Raw genomic sequence first — 23,604 nt, 5'->3', positions numbered from 1 at the left:
GAATATACACATGGTTCTTCTATCCTCACTGATACATTCCTAGAACCTAGAATAGTGCCACGTATATTGAAAATACTAAATAAATGTTTATTGAATGACTTGATAAATGAATGAAATTATTGGAGAAGAGAGGTGCTTAGTGATTATTAGGACAAACAGGCTAAAGGTAGTTTTCTTTCTTGGAAGTCTTTAGAAATAAAGATGAATCTGCTCACCTTTGAAATGTCATAAGAGTTGTCTAGAAAAGGTCATCCAACCTTGTGACTATCCCCGGGCTAAAGGTAAGTTTTTTGAATAATGCTTCTAGAAATTCTGTATGACTTACAAAGCTGCTCAACTGTTCATTCAGTAAACATACAAAGTGTGACAGGGGCCAGATCTTGTGTTAATGGAACACCCTAGGGCACATGGGAGCTCACAGAAGGAATCTCTATCCCAGGTAGTACCTACAGTTGGGGTAGGAGCAGGGAAAGTCTGGAAGGCTTCCAGGGCAGCTTAATGCCTACAATGTACTAACTGTACACTGAACATACAGGATATTCCCAATACTACAAGTCTGTTTGTGTCTGGCAGCGTATGACTCCTCTGAATTCACAGAGAATTATGGGGACTTCAAGTGCTATGTTTTGTGCTTATTTTGGATGGTGTGCACAGCAAATTTTTATGCTTCTCAACTTCCAGGAAAGTTAGTTTAAAATTTTTAAGAACTTGTTAGTGCTCTGGTTTTTAACATACTAAATTTTTGCAGGTCTTTTGGCAGCTGACACTTACTTTGATTTGACATCTGGTAGATAAATTGTTTTTTTTTGTTTGTCCTCTGCAGACCGAATTTCAGTGGCTTCTGCGTATGCAATACACACGTATTATGTCATTGTCATCAATAGGGAATTGGACCACTTGAATTAGTACATTGTATGTCAAGAAAGCTGATGAGACCAGCAAAGCTCCTGCCTTGCTTTTCATTTAGAAAGTTAAATGTCGTTTCCAGCCTTCTTTTGAGAAACTGTCCTGCAGTGCTATCTTTGTGGGGGGACCTATGCATGTCTGGAATTTTGTCATTGTGTGTTTCCCAGATAATGAGAGAGATCTTTACCAGTTTTATCCAGAGTGATTTTTATTCCTTCCGTGTTCTCTGGCCCCATTGGTTTTCCTTCTACATTTTTGTCTAACCTTCCTGGATAACTGCATGTCCTCGGGATCTGAGTGATGCTTCAGAGATGAAAGTGTTGAGACCTTAACTTCCAGCTCTGACATACTGAGCAGCAACAATTGTGATTTATCTCACATAACCCTTCCTGGGCTGCCTTTAGCTTTGCCAATTGTTATTTATAATCTGCTGTTCTCTACCATAAGGATGATCTTGGTGTTCTAAGTGGCTAAGTGGTTATAAGTGGCACATGATTGACATTTTTAGCCAGGATAGCAGGTTAAATCACATCTTACGTATTATATAATTTGTGATATGGTAAGTCATGGTGTATTCCTAGAAAAAGAAAAACAAGCCTCTATTAACAGTCATTTCTACATCGGAATTTAGCAAGTTCAGTTATGTGCTCTGTTGTTACTGACTCTTTGGATACTATTCATCAATTTTATTTTATAAATAAGTGAGTTACTTTTAGGTGCAGCTAATAGAAAACTCAGCATGGTAAGGAATAGAAAATCTCATCTATCAGGAACTCCAGGGCTGTGTAGTTGGTAGTCTGAGCAGCTCAATACTGTCATCAAGGGCTTTGATTCTTGCCTTCTGTCTGCCCTGCCATGCATGGCGATGGCTGTTCTCAACAGTTACAGGTACAACATCCATATAGGTCAGTATCCAAAGGAAGAACAGGGATTATGTTTTTTTCTATGGCTTTAGGAAAGCCAGACTTCTCAGTGGCCAAAACTGGATCATTTGCATCAGTCCCTGGCAGGAGAGATGGAACTGCCAAGACTGGTTTAGACTGGGAGGACCTTGAAGAGATATGGTGATAATTCAATGATGTAATCCATGTGAAATCTCTTAGCACAATGCTTGGCACTTTGAATCTAATAAATTTTACTTATCATTAATGCTGGTAAATCTTTGGCATTAAAATTATAAAATAGAGCCTACATTGTGTGTAGTTAAGGCGTAGATTCCTTAGATCTTGTGGATGTAGATGCTGTATTGAGATGAAGAGAAATTATAAGGATCACCTGGGGAATCTCAGGTACAGGACTGGTTGTAGGACCAACGATCAAATCCTTAGACCACAGACAGAGCCCTACTCATAGGAAGGGACTGGGATAAGCTACTAGAACAGAACTCCATGGAAAAGACCCAAAGCAGTACCCAGGTATGTGGTTGGAAAGGGGGGCAAAGCAAAAAGAATGACTTGATCCTGGGTCTGGGCATTGACCCCCTTTCACAGGTGTTGGGAATTGGTAGGGAATGAACCCAAAGTTGATGAAATCTATTGTACTATATGTAGATAAAAGAAAATACAGGGCGGCGCCTGTGGCTCAAGGAGTAGGGCACCGGTCCCATATGCCGGAGGTGGTGGGTTCAAACCTAGCCCCGGCCAAAAACCAAAAAGAAAAGAAAATACAGAGATTAATAACTAAACAGGGCCTTATACCTGTCCTCTCATGGGAAAGGCATTATAGATGCTCTGTGTAGGATGATTATTCTCACTGTTGGCAGCATTGGAGAAACTATGTGATGAGTTACTCCGTAAAATAAAACATAAGTATCATAAGTTAGTGTTAAGTTGACGTGAATGCACCTTGTTTTCTAGATATAGTTTACATATTGTGCAGAATCCTTCTGTTCACCTCTGAGGGCTCCCATCATCCTAGAGTTTTTTAACCCACTTTTGGGTTGCCCCTATCTTGAAAGCTTCCATCTATATAGTCAACCTCTTGCTTCTGATTAGATTTTTTATTAGATTTGGTTAAACACCAGAATACTTTACTCATGAATAACCATCTGGGGGTTTTCTGTAAACTCTGTGGGAGGGAAATAGTATTACAGTTAGAGTCACATTTATGAATGCCAAAAATTATTTTGAGACTACAACTCTAGAGCTGGAAATGACCTCATTTTTTAAGGTCTGCCCCCTCAATTTACAAATATGGAAACCAAAATGCTAAATAGCCAAGCTAATTTTTAGCAGTTGTCACTAGAAATAAACCAGAAAATTTAGAAATCTAAGAAATCAATGGGAAAAAATGCAATGGATATGTAATAGTCCTGTGGGAACTGTTTCAAGAAATCTTATTCACGTAAAAGTTATTATAATGAAAGTTCAGTAAGAGGGAAAATGAACTAAGTGGTTATAAAACTTTCATACACGTTGACTATTCTATAAATAGCATGAGTTCCTTGTCACAGGGTTAGTGATATTCATTTGACTCTGATAACTTTTAAAGACTTTAATGATTAAATAGTTGCCAGTTTTATTGACCATTTTTCTTTTTTTTTTTTTTTTGTTTATAAACTTTTTTTTTTTTTATTGTTGGGGATTCATTGAGGGTACAATAAGCCAGGTTACACTGATTGCAATTGTTAGGTAAAGTCCCTCTTGCAATCATGTCTTGACCATTTTTCTAATACAGCAAGCCCCCCGTTAATTTTTCAGAGACTAAGCAAGTTGAACTGTTTACAGGCAAAGGATACCCAGAAACTCCTCTGTTTCTAAGAATTCCAGATGACCTACCAATAGGAATAGAAAACTACTATTAACGTTTTGATTTTTTAGCTTACATGTTATTTCTTGGAAGAGTTTTTCTTTGACCCCCCCTCCATCTGAATTATATGCCCCTCCTATTTTTCAAAGCACACTGTGGTATTCCCTTATACCCCTTGTCATAACTGCAAATGGCTTGTGCCAATGTTTAATTCCCGTCACCCAAAGCACTGTGTGGATATGAAAGGGCCTGGCACTCACAATAGACATTCAATATTTACTGAATGAGTGAAAATGAGATAAGGTTGGGGTTTCTACTGCTGTATGATAAATTACCTAAACCTAGCAACTTAAAAGAATGCCCTGTTTGTTATCTCATAGTGTTTGTAAGTCAGAAGTTCCAGCACAATATAGCTAGATTTTTGCTCAGGGTCATATGAGGCTTATAGTCAAGGTGTTAGCTGAGTTGTATTCTCTTCTGAAGCTCATTCAGATTTTTATCAGCCTTCCATTCCTTGTGGTTGTAGGACTAAGGTTCCCATCTTGGTTACTGTTGTTTTGCGGGCTGTCAGCCCAGAATTGTTCTCCATTCCTAGAGGCTGCCCTGCAGGTACCCGCCCCCGTAGGCAATTCACAACAAGGCCCTTTGCTTTTTTCAAAGTTTCAGATTATCTCTCAGACCTGCTTTGTCTCTAACCTTTAAACCCCTTTTTAGATGCTCTGCTGATTAGGTCAAGTCCACCCTGAGTAATCTTCCTTTTGATTAATTCGAATCAACTGATAAGGTGTAGCTGCCCACTAGATAGTGAACTTCATAGACGCAAGAGCTGTGGCTTAAAAAAAAAAAAAGATAAAAAGAAAGAAATCTTTGCAGCCTGGTTTAAAAAAGAAGGAAAAGATTTTTTTCAATTTAAAAATTAAAAAAAGTTGACATTCACCAAATGTTTGTTGAACTGAAATGTTGATAATGTGAGAAAATACATGTGAAAATCTGATACAGCATTAAGCAATGTTGAAAATTTAGCCAACGTACGAGCAAGCAGCCTTAGTGACCAAAGATGTGCTGATTAACAAAGAAGATTAAAGTAGCCTAAAGAAATAAAATACGGCCTTTCGAATGTGACCCAGGACAACGTAGTGTGACTCTGATGTATCAGCACGTTCCAAGGCAGCTGTGCCTTGACGTGCAGGAGACACTACATCAGCTTTTTGAGCAGCTTCCTCAGCATTACCTAATGTCACACTTCACACTGAAAGGCAAAACACAATCAGCAAGTTGGGAAAATGAAACAACCTCACCACCCACCCAGCTAGGTTGCTGCTCATCAGCTCTTTGGAGCTAGACGAGAGCAAGGGTAGGATGACAGTATGATTTTAGAGCTCTTATAATGTGATGAGTTATAAGGAAACTCGGGAAGTTTAAGTGAGCATTGAAAACACACTGGTGATAGTAGTGACAGCACAGCTTGTCACCCACAGATGGGCCAAATCTGAGGGCCACATTAGTGGCCGTAATATCTGGCCATCCATTCAGCAGAAGCAGCTAACAGAAAGCAGCTTGGCTACCAGAGGTTGATGACTATTCTCTATGGAGCCACAGTTCAGAACCGTTCAGCAGACCTCAGGAACACATTCACAGGATCCAGAGTGAAGATGTGAAATATATTTTATTTCTTTAGGCTACATGCAGCGAAAGTTGACTTTGGACAGGGTCAACTGGAAAATATCACCACTAATAAAGAATGTTAATCTAACTAGAATGCTGTTGAAAGTGAATACGAATATAGCTCCCTACTAAAACTGAATAAGTGTCTTTCTATATATTTTTTGTTTGTATTAAGGAAAGTTTGGGGGCCATTGTTTTGTATCCTTTGGAGTATTTTGGTATTTTAGGTTTGGGGGAGATTTTTCAGGAAGAAAAGGAAAATTTGGCTTAGGAGATGCTTTATTTCATACTGAAAATGGTATGTTTTTATCTTGGTTTTGTTTGTTTGTTTTTTTGAAAGGTAACCAAAATCCAAACCAAAGACTTGGTTAATTTAGGGCAAAATAATAATAATGCCATCAACTACTAGTTTTGAGCACAATGTGCTAGGCATTCAGCGAGCGGCCTTATGTGTATTTTCTCACTTGTTACTCACATACTCCCTGTTAGAGAGAAAACATTGTCCCATTTGCAGATCAGGAAGCAGGCTCAGAGAGGTGACTTTATTCTAAAGTTACTGCTAATAAGTGATAAAGCCAATATTCTAACCCACAATTTTTTTCCACTCACCACGAGGGTCTAAAAGGAGTGAAAGAACACAGGATAGCAGCAACATCATGGCAGGTTAAGTGAAGGAACGGAAGTGAGAGCAACAGAGGTAAGAAGGGGCTAAAACTAGGAAAAGTAAGAAAGGAGACCAGTACTAAGAATGAGAAGGAATTCTTTAGCCTGGTAAGGCTCTGTAGAGAGGCAGTGTCCTCAGCAACCATGACCACTCTGTATCATCGGGGCAGATGCTCTTGAGTCCTGGGGAGTATCTCTGGAGGGCTACATCAGCTACATCAAAGCAGAGGGTATGTCCTGACAGCTTCCAGGAGCTAGAAGGAACTAACATTGGAATAACTTAAATTTACATGTAAATGTGTCCTGAATGTATGTATTCTAACTTTACATTGGCTTTGCAGGAAAAAACAGACAAAAATAACCGTACTTTTAATTCACCAGAAAACAGATAGGATCTGTCCTGGGATGGTAAAACATACAACACTTGTCCAAATGTAAGAAAAAAATAAATAAATAAAACACAGCAGCTTTTTTCTTGCAAGCCAGTTTTCAAAACACAAGAATCTGTCGCCATGTGTACAAATGCTGATGTTCACCAGAAGAATACAGGTCATGTCTAATATTTGTTGAATAATGATTATGTGCTAAGTGATTTATTTGTATTTAATGATCAAAAGGAGTCTCAGAAGTTGATATTATGAATATCACCACTACAAAGATGATAAAACTGAGGCTCAGCAAGTTAGAAAACCTAAGGTCATGTGGCCAATATGTAGAAGAGCTGAGATTTGAACCCACACTTGGTCATAACAATACACTATACAGACATTCCTAGTAGAGTGATTAAATGCATAACCCCGACCTCTACCTCTACCCATCCCCAAACCAAAATCCACAGATGTTCAAGCCCCTAATATAAAATGGCATAGTATTTGCATACAACCTATGGACATCTTCTCTTATACTTTAACTCATCTCTAAATTACTTATAATTCCTGTAATAATGTGAATACTACTTAAGTAGTTGTTCTGTATTTTTTTACTTGTTATTTTTATTTATTTTCCAAATATTTTTGGTCCACAATTTGTTGAATCTGGGGATTCAAGAGCCAAGTGTACCCTAAAACTAGTACCAGCTTTAAAAGAGAAGAAAGGGTGGGTTTGATGAATGGAACTGGCAGAGGCGGTCTGAAGCACCAGTGACCAGGGAAGGAATCTGTGGTAAAGGATAGGGGGAGAAAAGATGGGCCAAAAAGATTTGAATGTGAAATTTTAGAAAATGAAATCAAAGGGCACATAGCCTAAAAAGGAAAGGAAGAAAGTTCTTGTAAACCTTTAGAATAGAGAATGAAAATTACTGTATGTACTCACACTTAAAGGTTTAAGTTCAGGTATAAATGAACTGATGTTTTGTTTTTTTTTCTAATTTACCTTTTCTATTTCTAATTTTGTGGCTACAATGACCCATTCAACTCAGCCTTTGGAATTAATACTGTTTGTTCCAATGGTTTCTCTGAGTAATGCTAAGTTCCACTCTGCAAGGTTAGTGTCTCAATGAAAGGTGGATGTGTTAGTCATTTTTTTTTCCTCTTGAAAGTGAATTAAATCAACATTAACCATGGCTATGTAACAGCTAAATGGTCAGTTTCTTGAAGGCTAATGGTTTGGATCTTTTCCTGTAAAAATTCCCATTTGTATAATTATATTTAGTGTCCTAACTGCCTGAATAGCTGGCTTGCTATGGGCCGGTGTGTCAGGACGACACTGGGCCTGTTCGCAGCCGACTTTGTCTGCTTCCCTGGAACCTCCTTGCCAGGAGCTTGTGGCTCTCAGTGGAGAGCCTGCTGAGTTCAACCTCTCTTGTTTCTTCCCCAGAAATCTCCCTGGGGTTAGCACTGCTGATGTGATGCCATGTGGTCCTGCAATTCTCAAAACTGTTGACTTGATGTTTACAATTTTTTAAAGACTCATCCATGTGCTTAACTCTGAAAGTAATATAGTATCATCAACATTTGTGGTATGGACCTATCCCGATGACTTTGTTTACATAGATGTGATTGAATTTTTTTAAGTACTGCCCCAGCACAAAAGCCAGTTTTTTAATGTCAGTACAGCTGTTTTAACTTTTAAGAAACCACAAACATTTTATCCTCTAAAACTTTAATTTTGAAAAGCATTGACTTTTTAAAGAAATACAGTGTTTTCTGAAACTAGTATAGAGTAGTCCCTCTAGTTCTGCTCTTCTTTAACTTTCTTTTCTTATTTCTCTTTTTTAAGCCAGTCAAATTTAGCAGTGGGGGGGGGGGCTGAATACCACTTTAATGGCACTAATGTTAATAACGTCTGATAAACCACTACCACCGGACCAGCCTCTTCTTTACCTTTTAAGAGTTGAATAAATCTGAGTAGCTACATATAAACCTTTCAGATCAAAATCCGTATTATCACTGAATTCCTAATAATCTTTAAAAGTTCTAAGTTATAATAGAAGCGGTACTCAGAAACAAAAAGTAACTGTAGCTCAGTTCTCATGAGCTCTCTGTAAGCTCAGTGAATTTTCCATGGACACAAACATAGATGCCAGAGGAAACAGTTGTGTGTTTTCCTGGGTTCATAGTACCCAACAAATCATGGTAAATGTTTTGCTTCTTTTTTTATGCTATAGCAACAATTCCACTGCCTATTACACAGGAAAATCTATTCTGCTGTTAAAAGAGGTCACTGGATGTATTTACTACAACGTTAAGACCATTTTGTCCATGGAAATAATTTTTATTGTTCTGAGTCACTGTGGTTCATGGAATTTTTACATGAGTTCCAGGACAAGGATGAGATGATGTATTTATTTTACTTTGTATCCTTTTTAATGTTTTTTGAATGCATGAATGTCAGGCTTGTTGTCAAAGTATTTCCATATTTTTATGACTTTAGAAGTAACTCTGGTATATTTATGTGTCATAAACTCTCATTGACAATTCCCTCTGTGTACTCAACATGCTGTCTTTTGGCAGAACTATCTGCCTTGCCCAGTGTGATGTGATCTCTTGTTTTTTCCCCCTATTTATGTCTTTTTAATGTATGTCTTTACCACGCTAAAGGTTTGGCAGGCCTTCAAAAATATTTAAATTCCTTCATTGAGCCCATAGGACTTAAAATTGTGAGCTTTATTTTCTTACGCTTCACTTTTTCTTTTTCTTGTATCAAAGTAAGCTTCACTGGACGTGTTCCCTAATTCATCCCAGAATATCTCTGTGTTTTAGACACACCCTGGAATCATAGAAATTCCCTGAAATTCGTTTTCAAATAGTCTTTGGTTTAATTGTAGTTGTTGTATTTGTTAATCACCTTTAGGGGACTAAGTTTTGAAGGATAGATAATTCTATTAACTATTTAGCATAAACTTAAATAACAGTTTAGATTTACAGAGAAGCAGTGGCTGTTCTGACATTTTAGAACATTTTTTAATAGAAAGCAATGATTGCCCTACGGGTTGAGATTTCAAGTTACTAGTTACTATCACTGATATTCCTTCTGTATGTTTAATTCTGCCAAAATGACTAACTCACGTGAGGTTTAAAGTTAAATCTTGTACCTTCTGGCCAGGGTAGGAGGATTAGATCCTCTGCTTCCCACCTTCCTTGACTCAGACACTCTCACTGGTCAGCCTTCCCACAGAAAAAGGGATGATGGTATTGACTCAACCCTAATCTAGAAGGGAAGAAAATGGGCACTTCTAACAGATAATTTCTTCTGTCACAAATGCTCTCGATTAGTCCTGCACTATACTACACATTATATTCATGTAGTCCCCAGTATGGGCGTGTATTTGTGTGTGCATGAAAGAATGATGTGGTCTTGAGAGGTTTTAGGTAGTTGGTTTTCCTTGTTAGGAAATGGTAGATTATTAATCTGAGTCATTTTCTCTTTGACAGGTTGACATGATGAAAGGGGCGTTAGAAAAGCTTCAGCTCAATATAGTGGAGATGAAAGATGAAAACGCGACCTTAGATGGTGGAGATGTCTTATTCACGGGTATAGTTGTATTTATTTTTTTCTACCCAAAAATATTTTTAGTACTTGGCTTGTCTTCGCTTGTTTTATTGTAGTTAATTGCCAAAGTAATAGATGCTAACTGCAGGGTATTTGGAAAACACAGAAGAGCACCATAAGAAAAAAAAATGACTTTTCCATTCAAATATACTCCCTTCAATATTTGGGTGTATGTCTTTTATGTACTTTTGTATGTATATATTTTCATATTTTTATACAAATGTTATCAGTCTGTACATCATCAGGATATGTCTTGTTTCTACTATAGAGTTCTACAGAATAATTTATCGGTAGCAGAGTTTTCCATTGTGTGACTATTTATCTGGTATTGAAAGGATTCTTAAGAGTAGTGTTATTTACAAATAATTTGCTTCCGAGATAGCAAGATAAATTTAAATAATTTTCTTTGCAAATTAACTTGGCTTAGTGCCAAAGGAATAAAGCAGAACTCGATAAAATATAAGCAGTTAATATCATTATTGATCTAACAAGAATCAGTTTTTACAATGTATAATGTGGCTACTAAAGAAATAGTAATTTTAGCATTTAAGCTATCTAATTCATCATGATCAGATGATTAGTGTTTTGTAAAGTCACTTGTAAAATATGAATCCCCAGATTCATTCTAGTTATACTGATGAACAAGATAGTCAATAGTGATTTTGGTTTATAGGGAGAGGTTATTTTCCCCTAATTGTCAGAGAATAAATACCTATTTCGCCAATATAGCCCAAACAGCAAAGGGATTTGAAAATGTAGCCCCAAGTGCTCTACTTGTGGCTTCTTGGAAATCTCATGTTTTTAGCCGCTGTGAATTTTATATTGACTCCCATGTGTGCATATAACCAAGATATAGCCATCTTTATTTCAATAGAAAAATAATGATTTGTCTTACTTACATTTGGATATAATTAATGTTCCTGGAAGAAGAACACAGTGTTTATCTTGTGACATTTGAGTAGCTCCTTCCTTGGTGTCCTGGCCTGTGGAAAGGGCCAAGGACCCACCCAAATAGAACTGTCCCACCCAGAAAAGAATGTCTGTCCGGAAGGAATGAGCACTTGAACTTTCATTCCTATCCCAGAATAACCTCTCATTTTCAGTCCTTAACTGCTCACCTGTACCCACGGGTGGGGCTGTTGTGTTGCCAACTCAAGAGACACCATTCTTATCAGGAATTGTGTGAGCAGTATTCCCTGGAGTTGTGCACCGCACAAGCTGTGCTGCCACCGTCTCAGGCAGCGGCCTGCCTCTGGGGGTGGTGTGCATACCCACTGAGCCCGAAGAACACAGAACAAGGGATCAAGAAGACCTACGCTGCATTCTCAGCTCTGGGTGTGACCGAGCAGACTCAGGCATTCTTTGAATCTGCCTCTAAGTTCCACTTAGAATATTCTTTGTGTCTCCCATTGATGACACTTTCATTCTTTTTGGCATCATGGAACAATAGCCTGTTTCTCTAAGAAAATAGGCTTTTGTGAACATCTAGATTTGTAAATCACACTTCCTTACAATACAATTCTCTTTTACCAGAACATAGCCATATCATGAATAACTTATTGTAAGCAGGTACTGATAACATTTGAAAGATGGTTTTAACAAGTTTGTTCAGAGCCATTTCCTTATCTTAACCATGGAGCTGAACAAACCCCCTAAAATCTCCTCCATGTGAAGGCACAGTTCATAGTTGACATCTTCTTTTGATTAAAGTTCTTTTCATAGCATCTCAAGCCTAATGTTTGTGATCCATCTTCCATTTAGGTCCTAAGCATTGAGGCTCGCCTTTGCTACTATCTGTAGACTTTTAAAAGGTATAATACTTAAGTTCTGTTTTAATGGTCACTCTGCTCAAAACTGAGGTGACATTGAGATATCTTCACCTGCTTAGCACCTTATTCACAAGTAATGTCTGGTCCTACCTTCTATTTTTTACTCACTTTTATTCTTTTTTATTGTGCATAAACTCATCTAACACAAAATTTGCCATACAAACCATTTTCAAACGTACAAGTGGCATTAATTATATCCACAATGTTGTGCAACCATTACCACCCAATTGTTGGATTGGGAAGAATTGGATAAAAAAATCCATCAGACTTTGTATGTGCCCTGTGTCTGTCCTTTTTCTTCTGTAAGTCACAGCTTCATCAATAATTTATCAGGAAATAGAAGGAAAGCTGCTTTCCAACTGCAGTTCCTGCTGGAAAATGTGTCAGTCAGGAGAGCAGCTACCGGCAAAAATTGTTTCAATCACATTTCTTTTAAATAAACAGCATCAACTGACCTCTACTTATATTTTTTACTTTTGTGAGATGTAGAATACATTAAAAAAGAGTTATAAAATGTTTATGTACAGTTAAAAGATCAATAATAAAGTAAACACCTGCATGCCCACCACCTGGCTTAAGAAATAGAACAGTGCCAGGGCCACAGAAGCCCCTGTGTGGTCCCCCAGCCTGTCCCTCTTCCCAGCTTTGGGTAACCTCTGCCCTGAATTTTGAGTTAGTCATTGCTTTGTCTTTCTTTGAGTTTTACCTCTATGTGTGTATTCCTAAATTATGTGTCGTTTTGTTTTGCTTGTCTAATGTCTTTATATTATTAGAATCACACTGTATAAACCCTTAGTGTGATTTTTTCCACTTTTGCTCTAAGGCAATGGGTGTAGCTATAGTTCATTTTCAATGTTGTGTGTACTCTGGTAAGAAAACACCATAATTCCCTGGTGGTCTAGTGGTTAGGATTCAGTGCTCTCACTGCTGCAGCCCAGGTTTGATTCCTGGTCGGGGAAAAAAAAAAAGAAACAACACCATGTATGTATTTTATTGTTGATATATATTTGAGTGTTTTCCCTTTTTTTCTTCTATTATTTTCAATGCTGCTATGTAAATTCTTGTATTGTCTCTTGGGGATACATACAAGCATTTCTCTAAGGTAAATACCTAGAAATAAATTTCAAGCTAAACTCGGTTTTGCTTCAGTGAGATGGTTATATGATTTTCCTCCTTCATCTCTTGATGGGGTTAATTGCATTAATTGATTGTCTGACATTTGACCAGTCTTGTATCCTTGGGATGAAATCAAATTTGATCATGATTTATTCCCTTTTTAATACAGTGTTGCATTTAGTTTGCTAATATTTTTGCTCTATTATTTTCATGGCCTGTAATTTTTTCATTCTTGTTTGTCTGATCTGGTTTTGGTTAAAGATTTATGTTAGCTTCATAAAATGTATTAGGTAATATTTTCTATTTTTCTATTCTCTGGATTCAGTGCTATTTGAATTGTGTATTTCTTAAATTTTTGGTAGAATTTAACCTATAAACAGGCTCTGCTGCTTTCTTAGTGGAGAGATTTTAATCGTTAATATAATAACCACTAATTATTATATGACAATTTAGGTTTTCCTAAGTCAGTTTTGGTGCATTCCATTTTGGAAGAGTTTATCTTTCTTGTCCAAGTTTGCAAAATGTTGAGTATAAAATTATTTATGTCTTCATAACATCTGTTTAAGCATCATAGCTTTGTTTTTTGCCAGAGCTTTGTTTGTCCATTTTATTCATCTTTCCAAAGGACCAACTATTAGCTTTGTTGATCCTCTCTTTTGAATGTTTCTTTCTGTTTCTATCTTTATTTCCTTCCTTCAAATTTCTTTCATTTTATTCTGTTTTTTTTCCCTACATCTCAAGTTAGAATGTTATCTCATTAATTTTGAAACTTGCTCTTCTAATGAAAGCATTTAAGTCTGTATAACTTTCCTTCCAAGGACTGCTTTAGCAGAAGCCTTGTTTTGATATGAATTTTTTATCATTTAGTTTTAAATGTTTTCTAATTTATTGACCGTTAGTGGAAAATGATGTTTTGAAAAAGACCGTATTGGTCATTATTCCAAGTTTCTGGAACACTAACTCATAGCTCTAATAATTGATGTGAAAAAGGAAAGACTCAAGCGTTTAGCCTCTTCCCTTTAAGAATTCTATTTCAATTTGACCAAATACTTGTTTGGTCAAATGTTTTGGTCATGTGTTTTTTAGAATTCCAGCCAGTAAACGTAGATCTCTAATAAAATAATGTATCTATGCCATGACTGTCAAAGAATGTCAAAAACATTAAATGAAATCTTGATGGGAAACTTCATAATGGAGGAATCAGGCTGATGTCACTAGAACCTACTGATCATTCTATCCCTGAAAATGCGCTAATTAGTCATGTTCCCCATGACATGAAACAGTAGAGGTATCTCACCCCCCTCTGGAGTAATCCTATCAAAAAAAAAAGAAAGAAAGAAAGAAAGAAATGAAAATCTAATCAACCCCCTATTTGAAACTACCCGTTTCTTGAAAATGCAAAGGATAAACAACCTAAATGTTAAATCTTATGACAAAGTAATCAGCCAAATCCAGAATGTAGGATAGTCAATAGGACAGTGGTCTCATTTCTCCTGTAAACACTGAAGTAGAAGGGAGTGGAGGGGGACCCAGACCACGAACTGGCATAGAAGAAAAGGACATGAGAGATTTCAAATTCAAAAGAATAATTTTTAAAATATGTCAATTTCTGAATTTTGGTTGTTTCCATCAGGATGCTGATTTAGGGGTCTCACCCAACATACTGCTTCCCTTGTCCAGCTCACTTACCTCTATGCTTTCCTATCATACTTAAGTCTTTTAGGATGGAAACCGTATGCATGCATATTGCCCTATAAACTTGTTACAACTTGCTTAATGCATGAAATATTTTTCTTAAAATTTGTGTATAAATCTAATTTATAAACTTATTTTTATTTTAAAAGAATTAGAGAAACTTGATTTTCTTTTTTTTGTGGCTGATATTTTTTTTTTTACCAAGTGAGTCAAGTAAATGACCTCTCCCTAATTTAAATTTTTTTTTTTTTTTTAAGACAGAGTCTCACTTTGTCACCCTTGGTAGAGTGCCATGGTGTCACAGCTCACAGTAACCTCCAACTCTTGGCCTTGAGCGAGTCTCTTACCTCAGCCTCCCAAGTAGCTTGGTGCCCGCCACAACGCCCAGCTATTTTTTGTTGCAATTCTCATTGCTTCTTTAGCTGGCCGGGGCCAGGTTCAAACCTGCCACCTTCTGTATATGGGGCCGGCACCCTACCCACTGAGCCACAGGCACTGCCCCCTAATTTAAATTTTGATCTTTATGTAATGAGTTTTCTTGAAGGACAATGTAATGTAATCATACTATTTACAAAAACATTGTCAACATGCCACAAAAGATTCCTGTGTATGCCAACAGCACAAGCCCTCGGAATTTGTCATAACATCATTTGACCTATGTCCTTTTATAAGGACATCATGAAAACTAAAGTTATAACATTTGCAGAGTCTATCAAACAATTCTTCCACATGGCTGCTCTGCTAGTTTTCCATAATGCCTTGAGGCAAAAAGATATCGATTTCTCACTGAATATTTTTTCTCCCTATTTCATGTGGAATTCTTTTTTAAGGAATTAAGGGAAGATGAGAATCCCCATATTTATATATTGCCTAACCCTTTCTACTGTAATTGTTTACCTTTAACTAAGGGACCATTTTCATCTAGTGTTTTAACTGCAGACTTTGAGAAAAGTCAAATAAGAGAGTTTCATCCTCCAAAACTGTGGTCCCCAAGCTCTGGGCCCCAGCCTGGTCCCAATCCATGGCCTGTTAGGAGCCAGGCTGCACAGCAGGAGGTGAGCGGTGAGCCAGCCAGCAAAGCTTCATCTGTATCTACAGCCGCTCCCCAGCACTTGCATCTCCACCTGAGCTCCACCTCCTGTCAGATCAGCAGTGACATTAGATACTTACATGAGTAGAAATCCTACTGTAAAGTGTGTATACAGGAGATTTAGGCTGCAGCTTCCTCATGAGAATCTAATCTCAGTGGTTCTTTATTTTTTTTTTTTGCAGTTTTTGGCCAGGGCTGGGTTTGAACCCGCCACCTCCGGCATATGGGGCCAGCACCCTACTCCTTTGAGCCACAGGCAACCTTCCTAATGCCGCAATGTATTTTCATTGTTACAAAGGGGTTGCCACCCACAGGTTGAGAACTGCTGAATGCCTGGTGATCTGAGCTGGAGCTAAGGACATAGCAACACACTTTGGGTGTCTCCATCTCCCATCATTCCCAGATAGGACTGTCTAGGTGCAGGAAAACAAGTTCAGGGCCCCCACTGATTCTGCATAACATGTGAGTTATGTAATTATTTTGTTATATATTATAATGTAATAATAATAGAAATAAAGTGCTCAATAAATGTAATGAGTGTGAATCATCCCAAAACCACCCCCACCCTGGTGTGTGAAAAATTATCTTCCATGAAACCAGTCCCTAGTACCAAAAAGGTTGGTGACTGCTGCACCAAAACATTAGAACTTTTTAGATAGGTGTTGTCTTTTGATTTGAAATAAATGTAGTTTTAAGGTCATTTTAGAGTTCAGACTTAAAGACCAATTAGTCTAAACTAACTTCACCCAGATGGTTTCTTCAGGCTTCACATGATATTATAAGAAAAGGGATCTTACCTCATCAAGAGTGTCTAGTTGGGCAGTGCCTGTGGCTCAGTGAGTAGGGTGCCTGTCATATACTGAGGGTGGCAGGTTTGAACCCTGCCCCTGCCAAACTGCAACAAAAAAATAGCCAGGTGTTGTGGTGGGTGCCTGTAGTCCCAGCTACTTGGGAGGCTGAGGCAAGAGAATCGCCTAAGCCCAAGAGCTGGAGGTTGCTGTGAGCTGTGACGCCACAGCACTCTACCAAGGGTGACAAAAGTGAAACTCTGTCTCTACAAAAAAAAAAAAAAAAAAGAATGTCTAGTTGTTCTTTAAGGCAATAAAAAGATGGATAGGTTCTTGGAAACTGCAACTTGAAGCAAAATGACATAAAACAAAGCCAGTTTTACCATAGGCTAATTGATATAAACAAGAGTTAAGTTTCTAGCCTGTATTCATTTTCACAAAAACATCACCAAACTTCTGAATAAAGTCCCCAAACATTTCTAATATTAAACATTGAGATAAATATAAGCTATGCATATATTTAAGAAAGATTAATAAAAACTAGTAAGGGAATTACACGAGTACGTGAGTGAGTAGTTGGGAAGGTGGAATGACTGTGTGCAAAGTGAAAATTTTAAGGAACATCTCTTTCCACAACACAGGTCAAAAAGTTACAAAGCTGAGCACTGAACGCACTACATCGTGGATTGTCATGCATCTCTGTAACAACCGCAGACGTTACGCATTCTTATTTAATAATACAATAATCTGTATCCAATTCATTCATTTGTTTATTCATTTTCTAATCTGCTTCTTCCAGTGCGGGGTCATGGGTGGCTGGGTCCTATGCCAGCAGCTCAGGGCACAATAGCCAGGATGCCGCCCCATTGCAGGGCACGCTCACACTCACCCACATCACTCAGACATGCCAGTTCCCCTAAAGCGCACAGGCTTGGAACATGGGAGGAAACCACAGTACCCAGAGAAAACCCACACAGACAGCAGCTCTGGGCAGGCATTGATTGTTTTCTTTCTCAAAATGATATCGAACAAAACGATGTTATTTAATTATTAAATGGTGTACTGCTAACTTGTCATTGGTATTAAGTTCTGATGACAGATTATTAATGCGTTTAATTTTATTATTGACTAAATGAAAAATTCATTCCTTTCTTTCCCCTAAGATTCTTCAAGCCAAAAATACTTTCATTCCTTATTTTGGTACAATATACCTGAACATAAAATGTACTATTTTTAAGTGTACGGTACAGAGGTATTCCCTATATTCACACTGTTGGGCCATCATCACCACAGGGCCTCTCCAGAACTTTCTTCCCACATTGAAACTCCGCATTCATTAAGTGGTAACTCCCCGTTTCCCCTCCCACATGGGCCCCGCCGTTCTACTTTCTGTCTCTATGAATTTGAAAAAGTTGATTTCTAAGAGCAAAGGTTTGAAATCAGTTTTTTATAAAGACAGCAGGTGTCTCTTTAATGAAGCTGTCTTCTGTGGAAGGAGAAAATGATGTGATGCCTTAAACTCATTATTTATAGATGAAAGAAATAGTGGGCAGTCGGGGACCACCCACTCACTATGTTCCATGATGTCTATTATAGGCAGAGAATTTTTTGTGGGCCTTTCCAAAAGGACAAATCAACGAGGTGCTGAAATCTTGGCTGATACTTTTAAGGTAGGTAAAGGATAATTTATGCCTGGTACAAAGTAATTAATTAATATTCACCAACCCATTGAATCAATGTCATGAGTAATGGTGTTTGTATTTCACTGGCTTTGTAAAATAATGCCTAATATTTGTACATTTGCTAGAAGCTATTAAATTCAAATTTCTCAATAAATCAGCTTCATTGGGCCCCCACAGGAGCAACAAAGTTAGCATGGGCCTCTTCTGCTTTCTCCAAGTGGATGATCATAAAATCACTAGGCAGGGGCGGTGCCTGTGGCTCAAAGGGATAGGGCGCCAATCTCATATGCTGGAGGTGGTGGGTTCAAACCCAGCCTCAGCCAAAAACCACAAAAAATAAAAAAATAAATAAAATTACTAGGCAGATGTTCCTGGCACAATTGACAAAAAAAAAAAAAAAATGTGGGCTGGATGCAGTAGCTCACACCTGTAATCCTAGCACTCTGGGAGGCCGAGGCCAGTGGATTGCTTGGGCTCAGGAGTTTGAGACCAGCCTCAGCAAGAGCAAGACTCCATCTCTACTAAAAATAGAAAAATTAGCCAGGCATGGTGGTGCATGCCTGTAGTCCCAACTACTCAGGAGGCTGGGACAGGAAGATGACTGGAGCCCAGGAGTTTCAGGTTGCTGTGAACTAGGCTGACACCATGGCACTCCAGTTGGGCAACAGGGTGAACCTCTGTTGCAAAAAAAGATTAAATTAAATTAATTAAAATAAATCAATAAATAAATAATCTAGAGACCTAATTGACTGTGATATAAAAATCTAGATTTTTCAGATTGGAAGCCGAGGTCACCGATACTCGCGTGCCTACTCTATGCTGTATATAAACTGTCGGAGGCATTGCCTGTTCTTCCTCTAGTTAGCTTTATTCTATTGATCACTAACAGATTGGCTCCCAGACTGCTGAGGAGAGGGTCTAACTCCCAAGAAGCTCTACTCCTCATGGGGACACGAGGCTCCAGCTGAGCCTCAATTTGCACTGGATATTCAAGCGCACCCTCCCAGCATAGCCTCTCCATAGATCTAAGGGCCGGCCATGATGTTGCATCAGCCACACATCTGGAAGGAAGCTCTGTGCTTTCTTCGTAGAAGCAGTCTTCATGTAACTGCCCAAACCCAAACCTGTGGGTCCCAGTTTGGCCTCCAGATATTCAGGGCCCCTGACAGCTTTCAGAGCAGCAGCTGTGGCTCAGGCAAGTTTTTAATCAGGTTTAGAATTATTCTGTGATACTGAAGTGCTTGTCCTTCTGTTGTCTCCACAGGACTATGCAGTCTCCACAGTCCCCATGACCGATGCTTTGCATTTGAAGAGTTTCTGCAGCATGGCTGGGCCTAACCTCATTGCAATCGGGTCCAGTGAACCTGCGCAGAAGGCCCTCAAGGTAAGCACACAGCTGTGCTCCTGCTTCACGCAGCAGGCAGCGCCTGCCACGGGCTTGTTCTAATTCCGTCTGTTGGGCGAGCAGCAAGCGAAGTTGGCAGGGAGAGAACAGACTGGTACTTGAGCTTCTGTGATTTGCACTGTTGTGACTTGGCATTCATTAGGAACCACAAGCACGTTAGTGAGGAAGAACTCCTCACTGGGAAACCATCTGTAGTCACGCACCACGTTTCCTGAAAGGCCGTGATTCGGAGTGATGAACACCAAACTCACCATAGTTATTCCCTCCAGGGATGAGAGGGCAGGGCACCAGACAGAGCTCCTTGTAATGGTTTCTCTCTTAAGGCGGGGTGTTGGTACACACGTGTGTGTTGTGTTATTCTTATCCTTTCAATGTGTCTGGGCGATTGAATAATCTTTGAGAAAGCCGTGATTCAGAAGTACCTAGAGAGCTTAACTTCTTCGGGTACTTTGGAATAGTTAAATTTTATAACAGGAAATTTCCTCATTTTATAGAGGAGAATAGGAACACCCAGAAAAGTTCATCTTGCCCAGGTCACACAGCTAAATCAACAGTGGGAGCTGCTGGGGATGGAGACCTTCCGTGCTACAGTTTCCTTCTCTGTAATATCCACCCTCCCAGGTGATCTGGGCACCCCGTGAGGACAAAGACGGTGTCTGTTTTGCTCCTTTGTCCTTGGATATTCAAGGAGCCGTCGGGCTCCTTAACCAATACTTGCTGGAGGGATGAATCAATGAACAGGGAAGGGGTATGATTTCCATTTTGCAGATAAGAAAGTGGGATCAAGCAACTCACTCCAGGTCACAGGCTAACTCTGAACAGGGGGCAGGAACTGCAGCCCCTTCCTCCTAGCTGGGAGTGCAGCCTCTTCCTTCTAGCTGGCTCTGAAGTTAATATCCATGACTTTTTAAAGGGCCCAAACCAGAAATTCTTCTTGGGCAAAGAGAGCACATCTGCGTGCGCCATGGCATGCAGCTAGTTTGTCTACTGTTCCACACGTCTGTGCTAAGCTTGGTGAGATTTGGCTGGAGCAATCATTGCCTTGAGCTGAACTTTCCCTCCCTGTTGTTTGCGGCTCCTTCAGCTAACTCACCTGGACTTTCTTCCCCTCTTCCCAAGCTGTATTTCAATTGCATTTCTACGGCATTTATTAACTATTGCAGAACAATCTCTTAGAATTTGATTTGTATGATGGTAGTTGGAAAACATCTTTGGTTCTGCTTCATCTGGAAGCCTACGTCAGCTTTTTGTGTATAAAAAAGATGATGTCTTGGGCGGCGCCTGTGGCTCAGTGAGCAGGGCGCCGGCCCCATATACCGAGGGTGGTGGGTTCAAACCCAGCCCTGGCCAAACTGCAACAAAAAAATAGCCGGGCGTTTTGGTGGGCACCCAACATACTTGGGAGGCTGAGGCAGGAGAATCACCTAAGCCCAGGAGTTGGAGGTTGCTGTGAGCTGTGTGATGCCATGGCACTCTACCGAGGGCAATAAAGTGAAACTCTGTCTCTACAAAAAAAAAAAAAAAAAAAGATGATGTCTTAAAAGAAAGCATGTGATGAGTGGTGTCACTCCAGGGATCTGAAGTGGGCCCTAACTGCTCTTCAAAGTTCAGAGGAGAGGAGCTCGCTCCACAAGAGATAGGTAATCAAAAAGCTTTGTGGAGAAAAATAGGGTTAGACGCGAGTCTTGAAGGATGGGTGGCACTTGGTAGGGTGGGGTTCCCTGAGAGAGCATTCTCAGGTGGGGACATGGCACAAACACAGACTGAGCAAAGAACACTTATGAAATGGGAGCAAACCATCTCCTCTAATAAAGGATTTTCTTATGGGATTCTGGAGGTATCACTCAATGCAAGTGAGGTCTGAAGAGAAAGGAACTTAAAAGTGAGGAAAATAAGATTATCACCATGAAACAGGAATCTGAGCTCCCTTAGGTGTTTGAGCAGGAGGCTCTGAATGGTTCAGAACTGTTGGACCAACATTCCTTTGGCAGGAAAAAAATGAAAGGGAAAGACCCTGTGGTCAGAAGACCACTGATGACCTAGAAACAGAAAGCCATGCCCGGTCTATTCCATGCCTTGGCAGCCCACCTGCACTTCTCCACTCATCCTTCCCTTCCCACGGCCAAGTTCTCTAAGACCACAGCTCTTCAGAGCATCCTCTGAGGACTTTGTCATCCTCCTTCCTGTGGAGTTCATTTGAGTTAGTGTTAATAGTGATGTCCATTCTCTACTTGAAACCTTCTGTGCAGAAGCTATAAATAATCCTCACTAGCTAGAAAAGCATTCTTTGGGGATCATTTTTTCCGTCAGCAAATGTCCTGCCTAACCATGGGCCTATGGAGTTGGCCAGTGCTCACCCGCCATGTTCCTAGCATCCAAACATGTCCTCTTACCTTGTAGTGGAAGCAGGAAGACAGACTGAACTGTATATTGATGAGATCTCCCTGAGGGAAGAGTCTCAAATTGGAAATAGGTAGGCTGTGGAAACTCCGACTTAGGTGAAATGGGCTGCTGACTTATTTGAGAACAGTTTGGCTCCTGAGTTAGAACCATCAATAAAGTTGATCATGGGTAAGTCCTATGACTAATGTAATAAACGCACTATTGGGTTTTTTTCCTACTTACAGGTGAAAATACTGCAATCTAATGAGAAAGCATTTTAAATAGGATCTCATGGTTCCAGAACCAGGTTTTCCCTTGCTCCAATGCCCACCCCATTCTATACTCATTCTTTTTTTGTTGGAAAGTGTTTCCTAATTAATCTATTATGGATTGGTTCTAGCTGAGCTTCCTCCCCTCCTCCCCTCTTTCTTCAACTATTTCTCCTCTTCCCATTATTTGCTGGTATCCAGGATCCAACCAGTCTTAGGAGAGGTGTGAGTTTGGTCCCAGGTACCTAGTTTTTCCTTTGAAAACTTTGATGTCTCTGTTCTTGTTTCTGTACAGACATCTCTGACCACTTGAGCATCCCTTACAAACCACATTTAATATTTAAACAAAGGTATATTGTGTCTTCCTGTGCCATACATGTAAAGCATGATTACCTCTCACATCTGTCACTGCTGTCTGAGTGCTTGATTCTTTCAGAGGCTAAAGGTTACTTCATACATATTCATGTAAAGCTGACAACCCAAGAGTTGCTAGGTAGTTTTATTGTATATGAAACACTTTATAATGAGGTGGAATCTATTTTTGGTTAATGAAGTGGGTCCTAATGGAGATGGTTATCACACACATTGATGTTATAGTAGACAGCATATTTAAATGAAATCAACCATCTGGGAAGATTTTATCAACTATCTGCTAAAAAGCCCAGAACACAGTATGCTCAAGGTGCCAACCTAGGGAAGGAGGAAAGGACGACATATTATTACTGCATTTAACCATCAATGTGGCTAGTGTACTGCAGGTGGGGTTGATTTGTACAAATTTCTTCAGATGTTTGACATCAAATCTGATCCTAGAAATACGGTTAATTAACCAAGATTAGTCTTTAGTGCAATTTACACTTTCTATCATTTCTCTCCCACCCATTCCCTCACTCCCTTCATGCCTCAGGACAACTATCACCTTCATCCTGCCCCTCTACCTGTAAAAGAAAATAATGTAAGATAAATTAAATCACGCACAGGAATTAGACCTGCTTGTACGCTTCCAGAAGGAATGTTTGCCTTTTCAAGTGGGGAGCCCCTGTGGCTCCACAGCTGGAACTGCTGCTCACAAACATAATTCTCCAAAGAATACATATTCTATTCTTTTACTGGTACAAAAGCGAACAAGAGGCAAAATCTGTACTATGCTGTTAGAAGTCAGAACAGTGATTATTTTAAGAAGGAGGGAAAGCGTCATGGGGCAAAGGGCCGCTTTGGATGTTAGACTTTCTATGTTATACTTTGTACCTTATAACTTCAATGTTTTTAAGTTCAGGAAAAATATATACATTACACTATTGAAAGTGGGCTACAGTTGACATACAGAAATAATTCTCCAATAGCTAGATGTGTCTAACTCCCAAACCCTGCTTTTC

At 39.2% G+C, this 23,604-nt stretch overlaps 1 protein-coding gene across 1 annotated transcript in view; it reads left to right on the top strand.

Annotated features, from left to right (window-relative positions):
* Positions 1-23,604, top strand: part of DDAH1 (dimethylarginine dimethylaminohydrolase 1) — a 128,722-nt gene that overhangs the window by 74,784 nt on the left and 30,334 nt on the right. The window contains exons 2-4 of the mRNA XM_053591583.1: positions 9,855-9,954; positions 18,087-18,160; positions 19,437-19,556. Coding sequence (XP_053447558.1) covers positions 9,855-9,954; positions 18,087-18,160; positions 19,437-19,556 — 294 coding nt within the window. The remainder of the gene's footprint in view (positions 1-9,854; positions 9,955-18,086; positions 18,161-19,436; positions 19,557-23,604) is intronic.

This window comes from Nycticebus coucang, chromosome 5 (genome assembly GCF_027406575.1).
Source record: "Nycticebus coucang isolate mNycCou1 chromosome 5, mNycCou1.pri, whole genome shotgun sequence".
Classification (NCBI taxonomy): domain Eukaryota; kingdom Metazoa; phylum Chordata; class Mammalia; order Primates; family Lorisidae; genus Nycticebus; species Nycticebus coucang.
Note: the sequence above shows the minus strand (reverse complement) of the source record. Positions and strands in the feature narration are given on the sequence as shown.